The 16,887-nt window shown below is 47.3% G+C and overlaps 1 protein-coding gene across 2 annotated transcripts in view; it reads left to right on the top strand.

Annotated features, from left to right (window-relative positions):
- Positions 1-16,371, top strand: part of rab27b (RAB27B, member RAS oncogene family) — a 30,950-nt gene extending 14,579 nt beyond the window's left edge. For both annotated transcript variants that reach the window (XM_027032281.3, XM_027032280.3), the window contains exons 2-6: positions 4,059-4,230; positions 5,875-5,960; positions 9,398-9,501; positions 10,126-10,249; positions 10,639-16,371. In XM_027032281.3, the coding sequence (XP_026888082.2) occupies positions 4,059-4,230; positions 5,875-5,960; positions 9,398-9,501; positions 10,126-10,249; positions 10,639-10,825 (673 nt within the window). In that variant the 3' untranslated portion in view covers positions 10,826-16,371. The remainder of the gene's footprint in view (positions 1-4,058; positions 4,231-5,874; positions 5,961-9,397; positions 9,502-10,125; positions 10,250-10,638) is intronic.
- Positions 16,372-16,887: the final 516 nt, after the last annotated feature.

Here is a 16,887-nt window from a genome sequence, read left to right as displayed (position 1 = left end):
AGAGACTGTCATAGACAAACTGTCAGTGAGAGAGAGACTGTCAGAGAGAGATACTATCAGAGAGAGACTGTCAGAGTCTGTCAAAGGATTCTGTCAGTACATTGTTTCTGTTTATTGAGTTACGTCTTAAGCATCAGTCATTGTATTGAATATGCATGTTTGTGTGTATGACTGTGAGTGTGTGTGGATATTGAGTGTGTGTGCGCACGTGTGTCCATTGTCCTTAGTGTGTGTGTGTGTGTGTGTGCGCCCATTGTCTTTAGTGTGTGTGTGTGTCCATTGTCCTTAGTGTGTGTGTGCCCATTGTCTTTAGTGTGTGTGTGTATGTGTGTCCATTGTCCTTAGTGTGTGTGTGTGTGTGTGTGTGCCCATTGTCTTTAGTGTGTGTGTGTCCATTGTCCTTAGTGTGTGTGTGTGTGTGTGTGTGTCCATTGTCCTTAGTGTGTGTGTGTGCCCATTGTCCTTAGTGTGTGTGTGTGTGTCCATTGTCCTTAGTGTGTGTGTGTGTGTCCATTGTCCTTAGTGTGTGTGTGTGTGTGTGTGTGTCCATTGTCATTAGTGTGTGTGTGTGTGTGTGTGTGTGTCCATTGTCATTAGTGTGTGTGTGTGTGTGTGTGTGTGTGCCCATTGTCTTTAGTGTGTGTGTGTCCATTGTCCTTAGTGTGTGTGTGTGTGTGTCCATTGTCCTTAGTGTGTGTGTGTGCCCATTGTCCTTAGTGTGTGTGTGTGTGTCCATTGTCATTAGTGTGTGTGTGTGCCCATTGTCCTTAGTGTGTGTGTGTCCATTGTCCTTAGTGTGTGTGTGTGTGTCCATTGTCCTTAGTGTGTGTGTGTGTGTGTGTGTGTGTGCCCATTGTCTTTAGTGTGTGTGTGTCCATTGTCCTTAGTGTGTGTGTGTGTGTGTGTGTGTCCATTGTCCTTAGTGTGTGTGTGTGCCCATTGTCCTTAGTGTGTGTGTGTGTGTCCATTGTCATTAATGTGTGTGTGTGTGTGTGCCCATTGTCCTTAGTGTGTGTGTGTGTGTGTGTGTGTCCATTGTCATTAGTGTGTGTGTGTGTGTGTGTGTGTGTGTCCATTGTCCTTAGTGTGTGTGCCCATTGTCTTTAGTGTGTGTGTGTGTGTGTCCATTGTCCTTAGTGTGTGTGTGTGTGTGTGTGTGTGTGTGTGCCCATTGTCTTTAGTGTGTGTGTGTCCATTGTCCTTAGTGTGTGTGTGTGTGTGTGTGCCCATTGTCCTTAGTGTGTGTGTGTGTGCCCATTGTCCTTAGTGTGTGTGTGTGTGTCCATTGTCATTAGTGTGTGTGTGTGTGTGTGTGCCCCCATTGTCCTTAGTGTGTGTGTGTGTGTGTCCATTGTCATTAGTGTGTGTGTGTGTGTGTGTGTGTGTGTGTGTGTGTGTCCATTGTCCTTAGTGTGTGTGTGTGTGTTTCCATTGTCATTAACATTGACCATCATTAACAGTGAAGCTGCTGGAGTACAGGTAGCCTAATCTCATTTGCATAATCCCTCCTATCTGACATGTCCTCATTTGCATAATGCGGATGATCTCTGAGCTTTCGTTGCTTATGTGCTGCATGGGGTTTCCTCTCGTGGCTTGGTCCCTGTGTAACATCGATCTCACACAGAGGCTCTGCCTGTTGATAACTTTTTCCCTACTGAGGTTGAGTGTGTGTGTGTGTGTGTGTGTGAGACAGAGTGTCTGCATGCAGGCCGTATTTCAGTGAGGGGAAGGTTATTGGTCTTAACACTTTAAATTCTTCAAATGGTCTGGTACTGTGTTTGCTAATACATACACATTTAATGCATCTATTACATCTACATCTATTATATCTACATCTACATCTAATACATCTACATTTAATACAGCTATTACATCTACATCTAATACATCTACATCTAATATATTTACATCTAATCTATATCTATTATATATAAATGTAACCCTAACCTGCTGGTTTTATATCTACCTGTAACCTTTTGTCAGAGTTGGGTTAGGATTAGATTTAGGGTTAGAGTTAGTTAGGGTTGGAGTTAGGGTTAGGGTTAGGGTTAGGGTTAGGGTTAGGGTTGGAGTTAGGGTTGGGGTTAGGGTTGGGATTGGGGTTAGGGTTGGGGTTAGGGTTGGAGTTAGGATTGGGGTTAGAGTTAGGGTTGGGGTTAGGGTTGGAGTTAGGGTTGGAGTTAGAGTTAGGGTTGGGGTTGGGGTTAGGGTTAGAGTTAGAGTTAGGGTTAGGATTGGGGTTAGAGTTAGGGTTAGGATTGGGGTTGGAGTTAGGGTTGGGGTTAGGGTTGGGGTTAGGGTTAGAGTTAGGGTTAGAGTTAGGGTTAGGGTTAGAGTTAGGGTTAGAGTTAGGGTTGGGGTTGGGGTTAGAGTTAGAGTTAGGGTTAGGGTTAGAGTTAGTTAGGGTTGGAGTTAGGGTTGGGGTTAGGGTTGGAGTTAGGGTTGGAGTTAGAGTTAGGGTTGGGGTTAGGGTTGGAGTTAGGGTTGGAGTTAGGGTTGGAGTTAGGGTTGGAGTTAGGGTTGGAGTTAGAGTTAGGGTTGGGGTTGGGGTTAGAGTTAGAGTTAGGGTTAGGATTGGGGTTAGAGTTAGGGTTAGGATTGGGGTTGGAGTTAGGGTTGGGGTTAGGGTTGGGGTTAGGGTTGGGGTTAGGGTTAGGGTTAGAGTTAGGGTTAGAGTTAGGGTTAGAGTTAGGGTTGGGGTTGGGGTTAGAGTTAGAGTTAGGGTTAGGGTTAGAGTTAGGGTTGGGGTTAGAGTTAGGGTTGGGGTTAGAGTTAGATAATCATATCACAATCCCTGAGATGTAGTTCCAACTGAAGGGTTGGTATTGCTGGAAATTATCAGTTGTAGAACTGAGGCTCTCCTCACACAGCACACATGCCCAGCAACCAACACTGCCTCCTGTTTCTGTGGCAACAGAGACTGATATAAGTGTTTCCACGAAGATGCTGTGAATGGGAGCAGATCAGATGGAGTTTTATGTCATATATCTGAATGGGAATGGGAGATATGTGATTGGGTGGGACAGTCTTCATCCAGGCCAGGAGCAATGTCTGGTGTGGTGGAGTTTACTGGATTGTTATGGGATTTTGTGGATTATGTTATGGGATTTTGCGGATTATGTTATGGGATTTTGCGGATTGTGTTATGGGATTTTGTGGATTAAGATGTTATAACATGACTTTTCTGCTTTCTTCTTCAGCTTTTTCTCTGACGTTGTGGCTCCATTTGGGATTTTCATTTTTAGTAACTGACGTCTTTAGTCTTTTATGGGCCTCTTTCACTTATGAAAATTTGATGTACCTGAATACCGGAACCCTGTCATACTCTTTGTGCACCAGCAGTGCAGCGTCTGATAGGAGCAGCTTCCCGTGTGGTGGATCTGGGTGCTGTTGCTAGACAAGCATTTGGATTAAAACAATCTGCATTTCAGCACACAAAGCATGTCTAAATGTGAGCACATATGTGTGTGGAGCGGTTCACACACACACTCACACACAGCAGGAGAATATCCTGGTTCTCCTACCCACCCTTCTTATGACCTTTGAGGTCGGGGTGACTGAGTCTGCTGGGGCACAGCCATAGGCCAAAATCCATCCTTGTTTTTGAGCTTTTCTTTGAGCTGATTGGCTGTCTGCAGGTCTAGACCCATAAGCTCCTCCCCCTTTCCTGCTGCTCAGAAATTGTGGCAGAAGCAAGAAGCACCCACATAACATAAAAACCTCCACACACCCCACTCCTGTCCACACACTCCAGTGTGCCTGTCCACACACTCCACTCCTGTCCAGACACCCCTGTGGTGTTCTGTTGGTTGTCAGCCCTGTGATGAATGTCTATGCTGGTGTGCTACTAAACAGAGTTTGTTTTCTCAGTCCTGATCTGCACAAGGTTAGAAATGCTTTTTGACTTTTAATGTGTGTGTGCCAGTAACCAAAGTCTTGGAGACCCGTGGGTGGGGACAGAAACTCCCCAGATTTCACATCTAACCAACACCACAGCTGTAGCTCCTGCGACGGGTTGTTCTACCCTGGCAGTAATTGTTTGGGTGGTGTTTCTGCAGGTTACGCGCTGTCAGCACTATGACTGATGGAGACTACGACTATCTGATCAAGCTCCTGACTCTGGGGGACTCTGGAGTGGGCAAGACCACCTTCCTGTACCGCTACACAGACAACAAGTTCAACCCCAAGTTCATCACCACTGTGGGAATCGACTTCCGGGAAAAGAGAGTGGTCAGTTGGGTTAACGTTCGACCTTCCACTGGCCTTTAGTGAACACAGCTTTCCGTCAAGTGACTCATAAGTTAACACCATAAAGGGGTGTGTATGTGTGTGTTGAGGGAGATTGTGTGGGAAATGTTGCAACAGTTGATCATAAAAGCTACAGAGAAGTACACACACGTACGCTCCATGCACACAGACACACACTCTAGTTCCTCACTTTCTCGCTGGTAGTATAACTGCCCACTGGAGTTTCTGTTCTCCCAGGTCCCTTAAGGAAGTGGTGGAGATTTACATGACACATTATAGAGAGAGAGAGAGAGACAGAGACAGAGAGAGAGAGAGAGAGAGATGCACTACTCTGACCAGAACACTGAGCTCAAATGAGTCATGTACCAGGGGCAGGAAGTGCTGCAAACTCCCTGTGTGTCAATGCTGACTACTGTACACAGCTCAGATATTGTGTTTGTGTGTATTATGAGAACATATAAAGGTAATATAAAGTGTGTGTATATATGTGTGTGTCTGTGTGAGTGTGTGTGTGCTCTGTACTGCTGTGAATATTTTTAAAAGCACATGTCTTAATACTAATGAAGTATTTGCCTGTAGCGGTGCGTGTTGTAGCACACACACACACAAACAAACAAACAATGGTAATGATAATTACATTTACATTTAGGACATTTAGCAGACGATCTTATCCAGAGCGACGTACAAAGTGCTTTGTCGTTTACTCGTAGAATATCCTAGTACAGTACAGTAGGTTAGAGTCCAACATACCAATGAACTTGAATACTATAAAAAAAATAATAATAAAATTTTAAATAAATAAATAAAAATTAGGTGTTTGTGTTTTAGGTTACAATTTGGTGTTAATTAGATGGTAATTAGGCTTTAATTGTATTACACATTTAATGCTCTTGTCATGATTGAAAGGTGGCCTTTTAAACTCAGTTTGTGTATGTGTGTATGCATGCGTGTGTACGTGTGTGTGTGTGTGTGTGCGTGTGTGTGCGTGTGTATACATGTACGTGTGTGTGTGTGTACGTGTACGTGTGTGTGTACGTGTGTGTACATGTACGTGTGTGTGTACGTGTGTGTACATGTACGTGTGTGTACATGTACGTGTGTATACATGTACGTGTGTGTACGTGTGTATACATGTACGTGTGTGTGTACGTGTGTATACATGTACGTGTGTGTGTGTACGTGCGTGTGTGTGTACGTGTGTATACATGTACGTGTGTGTACATGTACGTGTGTGTGTGTGTGTACGTGTGTGTGTGTGTGTACATGTACGTGTGTGTGTGTGTACATGTACGTGTGTGTGTGTACGTGTACGTGTGTGTGTGTACATGTACGTGTGTGTGTGTACGTGCGTGTGTGTATGCGTGTGTGTACGTGTACATGTGTGTGTGTGTGTACGTGTATGCGTGTGTGTGTACGTGTATGCGTGTGTGTGTACGTGTATGCGTGTGTGTATGTGCGTGTATGTGTATATGTGTACATACGTGTGTATACGTTTATGTGCGTGTGTGTGTGTGTGTGTACGCATGTGCGTGTGTGTACGTGTACATGTGTGTACGTGTATGTGCGTGTGTGTATACGTGTACATGTGTGTGTGTATGTGTGTGTACGTGTATGTGTGTACTCCAGGTGTACAGCACTAACAGCCCAAATGGAAGCAGGGGGAAGACATTCAAAGTTCATCTGCAGCTGTGGGACACAGCAGGACAGGAGAGGTACCTCACCATGATGATATTCTCACACCTGGTCACCATGACGATAATGTCACATCTGCAGAGCTGCGGGAGAGGGGGTGTGTAACCATGACGATAATGTCACACCTGCAGAGCTGGGGGGCTGTAACCATGACGATAATGTCACGCCTGCAGAGCTGGGGGGCTGTAACCATGACGATAATGTCACGCCTGCCGAGCTGGGGGGCTGTAACCATGACGATAATGTCATGCTGGGTTACTCAGACTGGGTCATGGGAGCAGAGCCTGAAGCTCTGTGATCTCTGGTCATCTCAACTGATCACATTGTTTGTGGTTGGTAGGAAACAAATAGATTATCAGGATGCTGTTAAGAACGAAAACAAAACATTGCATTCCTTTATTCCTTTACCTGAGAGGTACAGACATACCTTACCTGGGGTGAGTCACAGATAGTCTAACCTTTGCCAACACTTACCTGAGGGGAGTCACAGATAGTCTAACCTTTGCCAACACTTACCTGAGGGGAGTCACAGATAGTCTAACCTTTGCCAACACTTACCTGAGGGGAGTCACAGATAGTCTAACCTTTGCCAACACTTACCTGAGGGGAGTTACAGACACACCATATCCACCAACACTTACCTGAGGTGAGTCACAGACACAGTCTAACCTTCACCACCAATTATGTGAGATGAGTCACAGACACAGTCTAACCTTCACCAACACTTACCTGAGGTGAGGCACAGACATAGTCTAACATTCACCACCAATTACGTGAGTTGAGTCACAGACATAGTCTAACCTTCACCAACACTTGCCTGAGGTGAGGCACAAAGCCAAACATTCACCAACACTTATCTGAAAGGCACACAGTCTAACCTTCACCACCACTTACCTGAGGTGAGTTACAGATGCAGTCTAACCTTCACCAACACTTATCTGAGGTGAGTCACAGACACAATCTAACCTTCACCAACACTTACTTGAGGTGAGGCACAGACACAGCGTAAATTTCACGAATACTTACCTGAGATGAGTCTCTGACACAGTCAGTAACACTTACCTGAGAGGCACAAACATAGTGAAACCTTCACCCACATTTTCCTGAGTTGAGTCAGACAGTCTAACCTTTACCAACACTTACCTGAGTTGAGGCTCAGATGCAGACACAGTCTAACCTTCACAACATTTACCTGAGTTGAGGCTCAGACGCAGTCTAACCGTCACAATATTTACCTGAGTTGAGTCACAGACACAGTCTAACCTTCACCAACACTTATCTGAGGTGAGTCACAGACACAGTCTAACCTTCACCAACACTTACCTGAGTTGAGTCACAGACACAGTCTAACCTTCACCAACACTTACCTGAGTTGAGTCACAGACACAGACAAACCTTCACCAACACTTATCTGAGTTGAGTCACAGACACAGTCTAACCTTCACCAACACTTACCTGAGTTGAGTCACAGACACAGTCTAACCTTCACCAACACTTACCTGAGTTGAGTCACAGACACAGTCTAACCTTCACCAACACTTACCTGAGTTGAGTCACAGACACAGTCTAACCTTCACCAACACTTACCTGAGTTGAGTCACAGACACAGTCTAACCTTCACCAACACTTACCTGAGTTGAGTCACAGACACAGTCTAACCTTCACCAACACTTACCTGAGTTGAGTCACAGACACAGTCTAACCTTCACCAACACTTACCTGAGTTGAGTCACAGACACAGACAAACCGTCACCAACATTTCCCTTTGGTGAGGCACACACATAATCTAACTTTCACCAACACTTCCATGATGTGAGTCACCAACACAGCCTAACCTCCACAAACACTTACCTGAGGTGAGTCACAGACATGCATATCTGAAGATCAGAATGAGTTTGCATATTTTCCTGAACATAATAAAATGTTTGTAGCATTGAATTTGTGGGAATGGAGGTTACGCAAAGGAATCACCTCAGCTCATGTTAGCAAAAATACCTGCTGTTCTTCAGAAGTATGACAACCCGACACCACTGACCCCTCAGCCCAGCTTACCATGTGTGTTACACGTGTGTCATACTGTCACAATCAGTCCCTCCTTGGCATTCCAGTTCCCATGGTGATGCTTTGTGTTTTGTTTTGTTTTGTTTTGGTCTTTGTTACATGTCCTTCCTAGTTTTGGTTTTCTCCGCCTCTTTGTTTAGTTACATTTACATTTACATTTACATTTATGGCATTTAGCAGACACTCTTATCCAGAGCGACTTACAAAAGTTCTTTGTCATTTACTCACAGAATACATCCTAGCACAGTACAGTAGGTTAGAGTCCAACATACCAATGAACTAGAATACTGTAGAATACAGGGATGAATGCTGATACCTAGAAGTACTAAATACACAAGGTCTATCTTAAACAATGATAAGTGCTAGAAACTTATATAGACGGATATAAAGTTCTCCATCCCCTTATTGGATTCTGATTTTGTCTGTTCTAGATGGTCAGTGCATTTCTCCTGTGTTTTGTTACCTGGTTTGCCGGTTATTTTGCGTTCTTTGTGTGCTCTTTGACATTCTTTTCGGATCTTGTTTGTCCTGCTCTCCTTTGTAGTTTCCCTCCAAATTGTTCCGAGTCTCCTCACATGTGGCTTATTTGGTTTGGTTTGTAGATGCGTTTAGTTTGATTAAATTCTCTCTGCATTTGCGTCTGTCTCCCACCTGTGCATGTTACACATGCGATGTGTGTCATACGGTGTTCCAGTCACAATTAGGGTAGGATAATAGGCTCAGGATAGGGTAAGATAAGTAGGGTCGCAGGGCAGTAGGGCAGTAAGGTAGCAGGGCAGTAGGGTAGTGGGGTACCAGGGTATTAGAGCACTAGGGCAGTAGGCTAGTGGGGTAGTGGGACAGTAGGGTAGTAGGGCAGTAGGTAGTGGGGTAGTAGGGTAGTAGGTCAGTAGGGTACCGGGGTATTAGGGCAGTAGGCTAGTGGGGTAGTGGGACAGTGGGGCAGTAGGTTAGTAAGGTAGCAGAGCAGTAGTGTAGTGGGGTAGTAGGGCAGTTGGGTATTAGGGCAGTAGGATAGTAGGGCAGTAGGTTAGTAGGACAGTAGAGTAATAGGGCAGTAGTGTAGTAGGGCAGTAGGGTAGTGGGGCAGTAGGCAGTAGAGTAGTAGGGCAGTAGGTCAGTAGGGTACCGGGGTATTAGGGTGGTAGGGCAGTAGGGCAGTAGAGTAGTAGGGCAGTAGGTAGTGGGGAAGTAGGGTAGTAGGGCAGTAGGGTACCGAGGTATTAGGGCGGTAGGGTAGTAGGGTAGTGGGACAGTAGAGTAGTAGGGCAGTAGGGCAGTAGGGTACCAGGGTATTAGGGCGGTAGGGCAGTAGGTGTGTGCTCAGAGAAGGAGGGACCATGAGCCACTTCAAACACGGCTGATGACGTCATCGTTCTTGTCATCATGACACCAGGTTCCGGAGCCTGACGACGGCGTTTTTCCGAGACGCGATGGGATTTCTGCTCATGTTTGACCTCACCAGCCAGCAGAGTTTCCTCAATGTGCGCAACTGGATGAGTGAGTGACATTTCACTCTCAAAACACCAGACTTCATTTGATTAATAAACAAAAAATTAAAATATCAGTTACATTTATTTCTTTATTTATTTTGGAGAAATAACATTTTTGTACATTTATAACTTCTCAGTTAACACAAAATACGAAACTCTGAGGAAAGTGTTTTCACAGCGTTCCGTTCTGTTCAGCTAGAGCAGACTGGACTAGAGCTGCCATTATACACACTGGTTACGTTAGGGTTAGTGTTAGGGTTAGTGTTAGAGTTAGAGTTAGTGTAGGGCTAGGGTTAGGGTTAGTGTAGGGTTAGTGTAGGGTTGGGGTTAGAGTTAGTGTAGGGCTAGGGATAGGGTTAGTGTAGGGTTGGGGTTAGGGTTAGGATTAGTGTAGGGTTAGGGTTGGGATTAGTTTAGGGTTAGATTTAGGGTTAGGATTAGTGTAGGGTTAGAGTTGGTGTAGGGTTAGAGTTAGGGTTAGGGTTGGGGTTTAGAGTTAGGGTTAGGGTTGGGGTTAGAATTAGTCCAGCTCTGTTCTGCAGAGGGGAGAGAGGAGGCGTGTTAATCAAAGAGATTGGTGGGCTGGCTTAATTCTGACAGTCTGATTGGTGAATTGCTCTGATTGGCTCAGGTCAGCTGCAGGCTAATGCATACTGTGAAAATCCTGACATCGTTCTTGTCGGCAACAAGGCGGATCTGGCAGACCAGAGAGAGGTACAGGAGAGACAGGCAAAGGAACTGGCAGAGAGATATGGGTGAGACCACACGCACACACACACACTCACACACACTCGTACACACACACTCCATCTTAAATCTCATAATAAAATATAACACATTCACACATGAAATATAACACACAATGTTTTTTAGCCTTAATCTGTCTGAAAATGTGGTTTGTTTTTGAGCTCTGGGATTAGTTAGGGTTGGTCTGTAGCTTCAAACAGCTAAGGACTGAAGCCGGCTCTGCTCGGGACTAAACCCTGTTCTGCTCGGGACTATACCTGGCTCTGTTCGGGACTGTTCTGTTTGGGGCTATACCTGGCTGTGTTCAGGACTAAACCCTGTTCTGTTCGGGACTATACCTGGCTCTGTTTGGGACTAAACCCTTCTTACTGCCAGTTGGCTCTTCTGCCCTTCCCAGAATCCCCTACTTTGAGACGAGTGCAGCCACAGGTGTGCAGGTGGATAGGGTGGTAGTCACACTGCTGGACCTGGTGATGAAGAGGATGGAGCAGTGTGTGGAAAAGCCCACCCCCGACACCCAGAATGCTGCCAGCACCGCCCAGCTTGACTCCGCCCCCGCCAGCCAGAAGAAATGCGCCTGCTAGAAAACCCCCGCCCTTCTAACCCCCCACTTACACGCATACACTTCCAGCTCCCTCCTGTGGACAGATGCAGACTTGCGGTTGGGCCTGGTCCATGCTGACATGTGGTGAGCGCAGGGTCAGGTCCGGTCAGGCTCTGGTTCTGTAGGACCTCCAGTGCACGCTGGAGTATTTCCACAGTCCCCTCTGGTTAATCTCCTCTGGTCATGGCACCTTCCCCCTTTACACTCAGTCATGTAAACAATCTTGGAGAATTGTAGAACTTAAACATATCTTAAATGTATGGATTAGATTCTATACATACTGTACAATCCACCTTTACAAAATGAATGTGTTGGGTTGTTTTTGGTAACCTGGATGTGTGTTATATTGATTTCAATTTCATTTGATTTCATACGTTTGTAGGCATCACATTTATCTGTGCTGTGTACCTAGTTTATTAAAACGCCATTAGCTTTGCACCCTTGTTATGGCTCACACGCGCAGGGCCAGCATCCTGCTCGCAGGAACGTACCCAGTCCTGCTCAGGCAGCGGGGACCCCGCCCCCCTGAGTCCTGATTTCAAATGAGTCTTTGTCTGTTAAGTGAATGCACACTGGTCAGTGTTGAGCTGGCCCCTGGTCAGTGTTTAGCTCAGCATTTTTGGGGTGGAATATTTTAAATAGTCTGTCTAATCCAGGATCAGGTTTAATCTGTGTGCATGCAATTAGCTCTGAGTGCACAGAAGAGAAACCCTTCTTTGTAAATCCTGAATTTCTTAATTCTTACCTCACACAGACTGGTGTGTATGTCTGTGAAATGTGTGTGGTGTCCTGGGTAGTCCAATGGGGAGCGAGGTCACCTCGTCCTCTAGTGGTAACCAGTCTAACCAGTCAGCGAGGTCACCTCGTCCTCTAGTGGTAACCAGTCTAACCAGTCGGCGAGGTCACCTCGTCCTCTAGTGGTAACCAGTCGGCGAGGTCACCTCGTCCTCTAGTGGTAACCAGTCTAACCAGTCAGCGAGGTCACCTCGTCCTCTAGTGGTAACCAGTCGGCGAGGTCACCTCGTCCTCTAGTGGTAACCAGTCTAACCAGTCAGCGAGGTCACCTCGTCCTCTAGTGGTAACCAGTCTAACCAGTCAGCGAGCTCACCTCGTCCTCTAGCTGTAACCAGTCAGCGAGCTCACCTCGTCCTCTATCTGTAACCAGTCTAACCAGACAGCGAGCTCACCTCGTCCTCTAGCTGTAACCAGTCAGCGAGCTCACCTCGTCCTCTATCTGTAACCAGTCTAACCAGTCAGCGAGCTCACCTCGTCCTCTAGTGGTAACCAGTCTAACCAGTCGGCGAGCTCACCTCGTCCTCTAGCTGTAACCAGTCAGCGAGCTCACCTCGTCCTCTAGCTGTAACCAGTCAGCGAGCTCACCTCGTCCTCTATCTGTAACCAGTCTAACCAGTCAGCGAGCTCACCTCGTCCTCTAGCTGTAACCAGTCAGCGAACTCACCTCGTCCTCTATCTGTAACCAGTCTAACCAGTCAGCGAGCTCACCTCGTCCTCTAGTGGTAACCAGTCTAACCAGTCAGTGAGCTCACCTCGTCCTCTAGCTGTAACCAGTCTAACCAGTCAGTGAGCTCACCTCGTCCTCTAGCTGTAACCAGTCTAACCAGTCAGCGAGCTCACCTCGTCCTCTAGCTGTAACCAGTCAGCGAGCTCACCTCGTCCTCTATCTGTAACCAGTCTAACCAGTCAGCGAGCTCACCTCGTCCTCTAGCTGTAACCAGTCAGCGAACTCACCTCGTCCTCTATCTGTAACCAGTCTAACCAGTCAGCGAGCTCACCTCGTCCTCTAGTGGTAACCAGTCTAACCAGTCAGTGAGCTCACCTCGTCCTCTAGCTGTAACCAGTCTAACCAGTCAGTGAGCTCACCTCGTCCTCTAGCTGTAACCAGTCTAACCAGTCAGCGAGCTCACCTCGTCCTCCAGCTGTAACCAGTCTAACCAGTCGGCGAGCTCACCTCGTCCTCCAGCTGTAACCAGTCTAACCAGTCGGCGAGCTCACCTTGTCCTCCAGCTGTAACCAGTCTAACCAGTCGGCGAGCTCACCTTGTCCTCCAGCTGTAACCAGTCTAACTAGTCGGCGAGCTCACCTCGTCCTCTAGCTGTAACCAGTGAGCGAGCTCACCTCGTCCTCTAGCTGTAACCAGTCTAACCAGTCGGCGAGCTCACCTCGTCCTCTAGCTGTAACCAGTCTAACCAGTCGGCGAGCTCACCTCGTCCTCTAGCTGTAGCCAGTCTAACCAGTCAGCGAGCTCACCTCGTCCTCTAGCTGTAGCCAGTCTAACCAGTCAGCGAGCTCACCTCGACCTCTAGCTGTAACCAGTCTAACCAGTCAGTGAGCTCACCTCGTCCTCTAGCTGTAACCAGTCGGCGAGCTTTTCTCGTTCTCTATCGGCAACCAGTCAGCGAGCTCACCTCGTCCTCTAGCGGTAACCAGTCTAAGCAGTCAGCAAGATCACCTACGTAATGTGGGTGCGACACTGGTACCTTTCACCTGACAAGCACTGACAAGCTACAGGCTCTGGATGTTCAGGGGCCCCAATTACAGTAATTACCCCAACTACGCCAACTACCCCAACTATGCCAACTACCCTAACTACCCCAACTATGCTTTTTACCCAACTACGCCAATTACACCTACTATGCCAACTACAATAACTGAACCAACATAATTATCCTAGATGCTCAGCCCGTCGAGCACGGCCAGTCATATCCCAGCAGTGCTCCATGGCCAATCACATCACAGCACTGCTCAATGGCCAATCCAATCCCAGCACTGCTCCACGGCCAATCACATCACAGCACTGCTCGACAGCCTCAGCACGTTACGTCCCGGCCAGCGCGTTTTTGTGTGCTGTAAGGACGCGGTTTCTCAGGTCTGGATTTCCCCTGATCCAGCTCGTCAGATAACTGTCATGGTCTTAGTGAGAAGAGGAGTGAGACAGACCCAGATAGAGGCCCAGACACACCGGCATGGAGACTGGACGGAACCCAGATAGACGCCCGGACACACTGGCACGGATCCGGGATGGGACCCAGAGAGAGGCCCGGACACACCTGCATGGCGGCCCAACTCCGAGCCCAGACGACCAGTGATAAATGTAAATACTTTAAATTACAAATCAGAGAATAAGCTTCCCCATGTAGAAGAAGCCAGCACCACACGGTTTGGGTCGCTTAGACTGAGCTTGACTCATCCTGCCATGGAACTGCCACAAGTTCACTTTAGTTTTGAAATGGTCAGTTTAACATCCTGCTTAGGGAAATAACCAAGGACTCACGGACCTGTGCTTGCAGGGGCAGCAGAGGCATTAGAAACGTTTGACCTGTAATCTGAAGTGTGAATATTCATGAGGAGCACTAATCCCATGTGCTGGGAACACTAGAGAATCAGATAGGAACCGCATGCTCCAGAACACCCCCCCCCCCCCCGAAGTAAAGTCCCCCATGCGATCTAGAAAAGTCTCTGTGGGTCCTGGGATAGGCTGCTCATGTTCTAGAACATCCTGCTGGAGTTCTGGAACAGCACCTGCAGGTTCTAGAACACCGTCTACAGGCTCACACACGCTGGACATCACCAAGAATTCCTGAGAATTTCTGAGGCGGCAGCGGCGTGGTCTTGAGAAGCCCTGGACATTTTCCCTTGCTGGTGTAACCCACATTATTACTGATCATCCACGAGCAGTCAATGGGATTTAGTTTTCTGTGGAAGGTTTTTTTTTTTTTTTTTTAAGTAAATGCATTTATCCTCCTCTGTGCCAAGCATGTCGTATTGTGCCATACTGTTCCCACACACACACACACACACACACACACACACACACGGTCCTGTGTGGAGACCATTCACACACACACACACGCTGACTCGGACCTGTGTGGAGACCGTTCACACACACGCTGACTCGGTCCTGTGTGGTGACCGTTCAGACACACACACGCTGACTCGGTCCTGTGTGGTGACCGTTCAGACACACACACGCTGACTCGGTCCTGTGTGGTGACCGTTCAGACACACACACACACGCTGACTCGGTCCTGTGTGGTGACCGTTCAGACACACACACACACGCTGACTCGGTCCTGTGTGGTGACCGTTCAGACACACACACGCTGACTCGGTCCTGTGTGGTGACCGTTCAGACACACACACACACGCTGACTCGGTCCTGTGTGGTGACCGTTCAGACACACACACGCTGACTCGGTCCTGTGTGGTGACCGTTCAGACACACACACGCTGACTCGGTCCTGTGTGGTGACCGTTCAGACACACGCTGACTCTGTCCTGTGGTGTGACCGTTCACACACACGCTGACTCGGTCCTGTGGTGTGACCGTTCACACACACGCTGACTCGGTCCTGTGGTGTGACCGTTCACACACACGCTGACTCGGTCCTGTGGTGTGACCGTTCACACACACGCTGACTCGGTCCTGTGGTGTGACCGTTCACACACACGCTGACTCGGTCCTGTGTGGTGACCGTTCACACACACGCTGACTCGGTCCTGTGGTGTGACCGTTCACACACACGCTGACTCGGTCCTGTGGTGTGACCGTTCACACACACGCTGACTCTGTCCTGTGGTGTGACCGTTCACACACACACGCTGACTCTGTCCTGTGTGGTGACTGTTCACACACACACACACACACACTGACTCGGTCCTGTGTGGTGACTGTTCACACACACACGCTGATTCGGTCCTGTGTGGTGACTGTTCACACACACACGCTGATTCGGTCCTGTGGTGTGACCGTTCACACACACTGACTCGGTCCTGTGTGGTGACTGTTCACACACACACACACACACACGCTGACTCGGTCCTGTGTGGTGACTGTTCACACACACACACACACACACAGACTCGGTCCTGTGTGGTGACTGTTCACACACACACACACACACACAGACTCGGTCCTGTGTGGTGACTGTTCACACACACACACACACACACACACACACACACACACACACACAGACTCGGTCCTGTGGTGTGACCGTTCACACACGCTGACTCGGTCCCGTAGTGTAAGACTCTAGAGGTAAAACTCTTTCTAGTGGATGGGCACTGGACGTTCCTTTTTAAACCGATCTGCTGTTTTAAAATGTTGTTTAAGAACAAAGTTGTCCCAGGAGTTTTGTTTTCCTGCGTCATAAACCTGGGACCAATTGTTTCTTTTGGAATATGATCAAACAGCGCAAGACGAGAAAAGAAAAAAGACCAACACATGATTTAAATGTTTCTTTTCCATCTTTACGTTCTGCTTTGAAAGTTTACACTGAACAACTCTGTGCCTGCGCAGCTCTGTTGACTAATGACACTCTGTCCTTTGTAACAGTCGTGACCTCTTAGGTATTTTAATGCATAAAAAGCATATTTAACAGAATCAAATTTAACAGGTATGATGTGTGACGGTACACCAGGTTTCCTTAAATCTGGTTTTCTTTGAGAACATTATGTTGTAAGTGTTCAGTAAGTTCCTTATGAATAAAGGAGAAGAAAAACGTGCGAGTGTGTGTATGGGGGCGCTTGATAATTTTTTAATACGCTTTGGGATGAGCAGTGGGAGCTAAAATGCTTTAGTGTTTATGGATACATCGTGTTCTTGGGGAGAGCGGCTCCAGGTTTGTGTGTTTACTCTCACTAGAGTGATAAACAGAGACCAGTGACATGTAAACAATGCTTAACTTGTAATCAGGGCCAAGAACACACTCCTCACACACCACCATATCGATAAGCTCACACAATAGGATCGTAACGGAAAAAACAGACGATACTCACTCCAAGGGTCCGGGAGCAACCAAACACACATGCTGTGGAGAATAAACGTGTTCATTTGAGGACTATAAAGCAATTTGAGTTTATATCTCATATGAGCTGCACCCTACAGAAAAAAAGTAACAGTCACCTTCATAAAATCATACTTAATAATCACCATCATAATTATCACCATCATAAATACTGTTTGCTTTTTGATGGTCAAAATGACAATGCTGCTTTAAATGTCAAATGTTAATATGGTTT

This window comes from Electrophorus electricus, chromosome 21, assembly GCF_041902795.1.
Source record: "Electrophorus electricus isolate QZ-2024a chromosome 21, ASM4190279v1, whole genome shotgun sequence".
NCBI lineage: Eukaryota > Metazoa > Chordata > Actinopteri > Gymnotiformes > Gymnotidae > Electrophorus > Electrophorus electricus.
The sequence above is the reverse complement of the archived record's forward strand: the minus strand, read 5'-3'. Positions and strand labels throughout refer to the sequence as shown.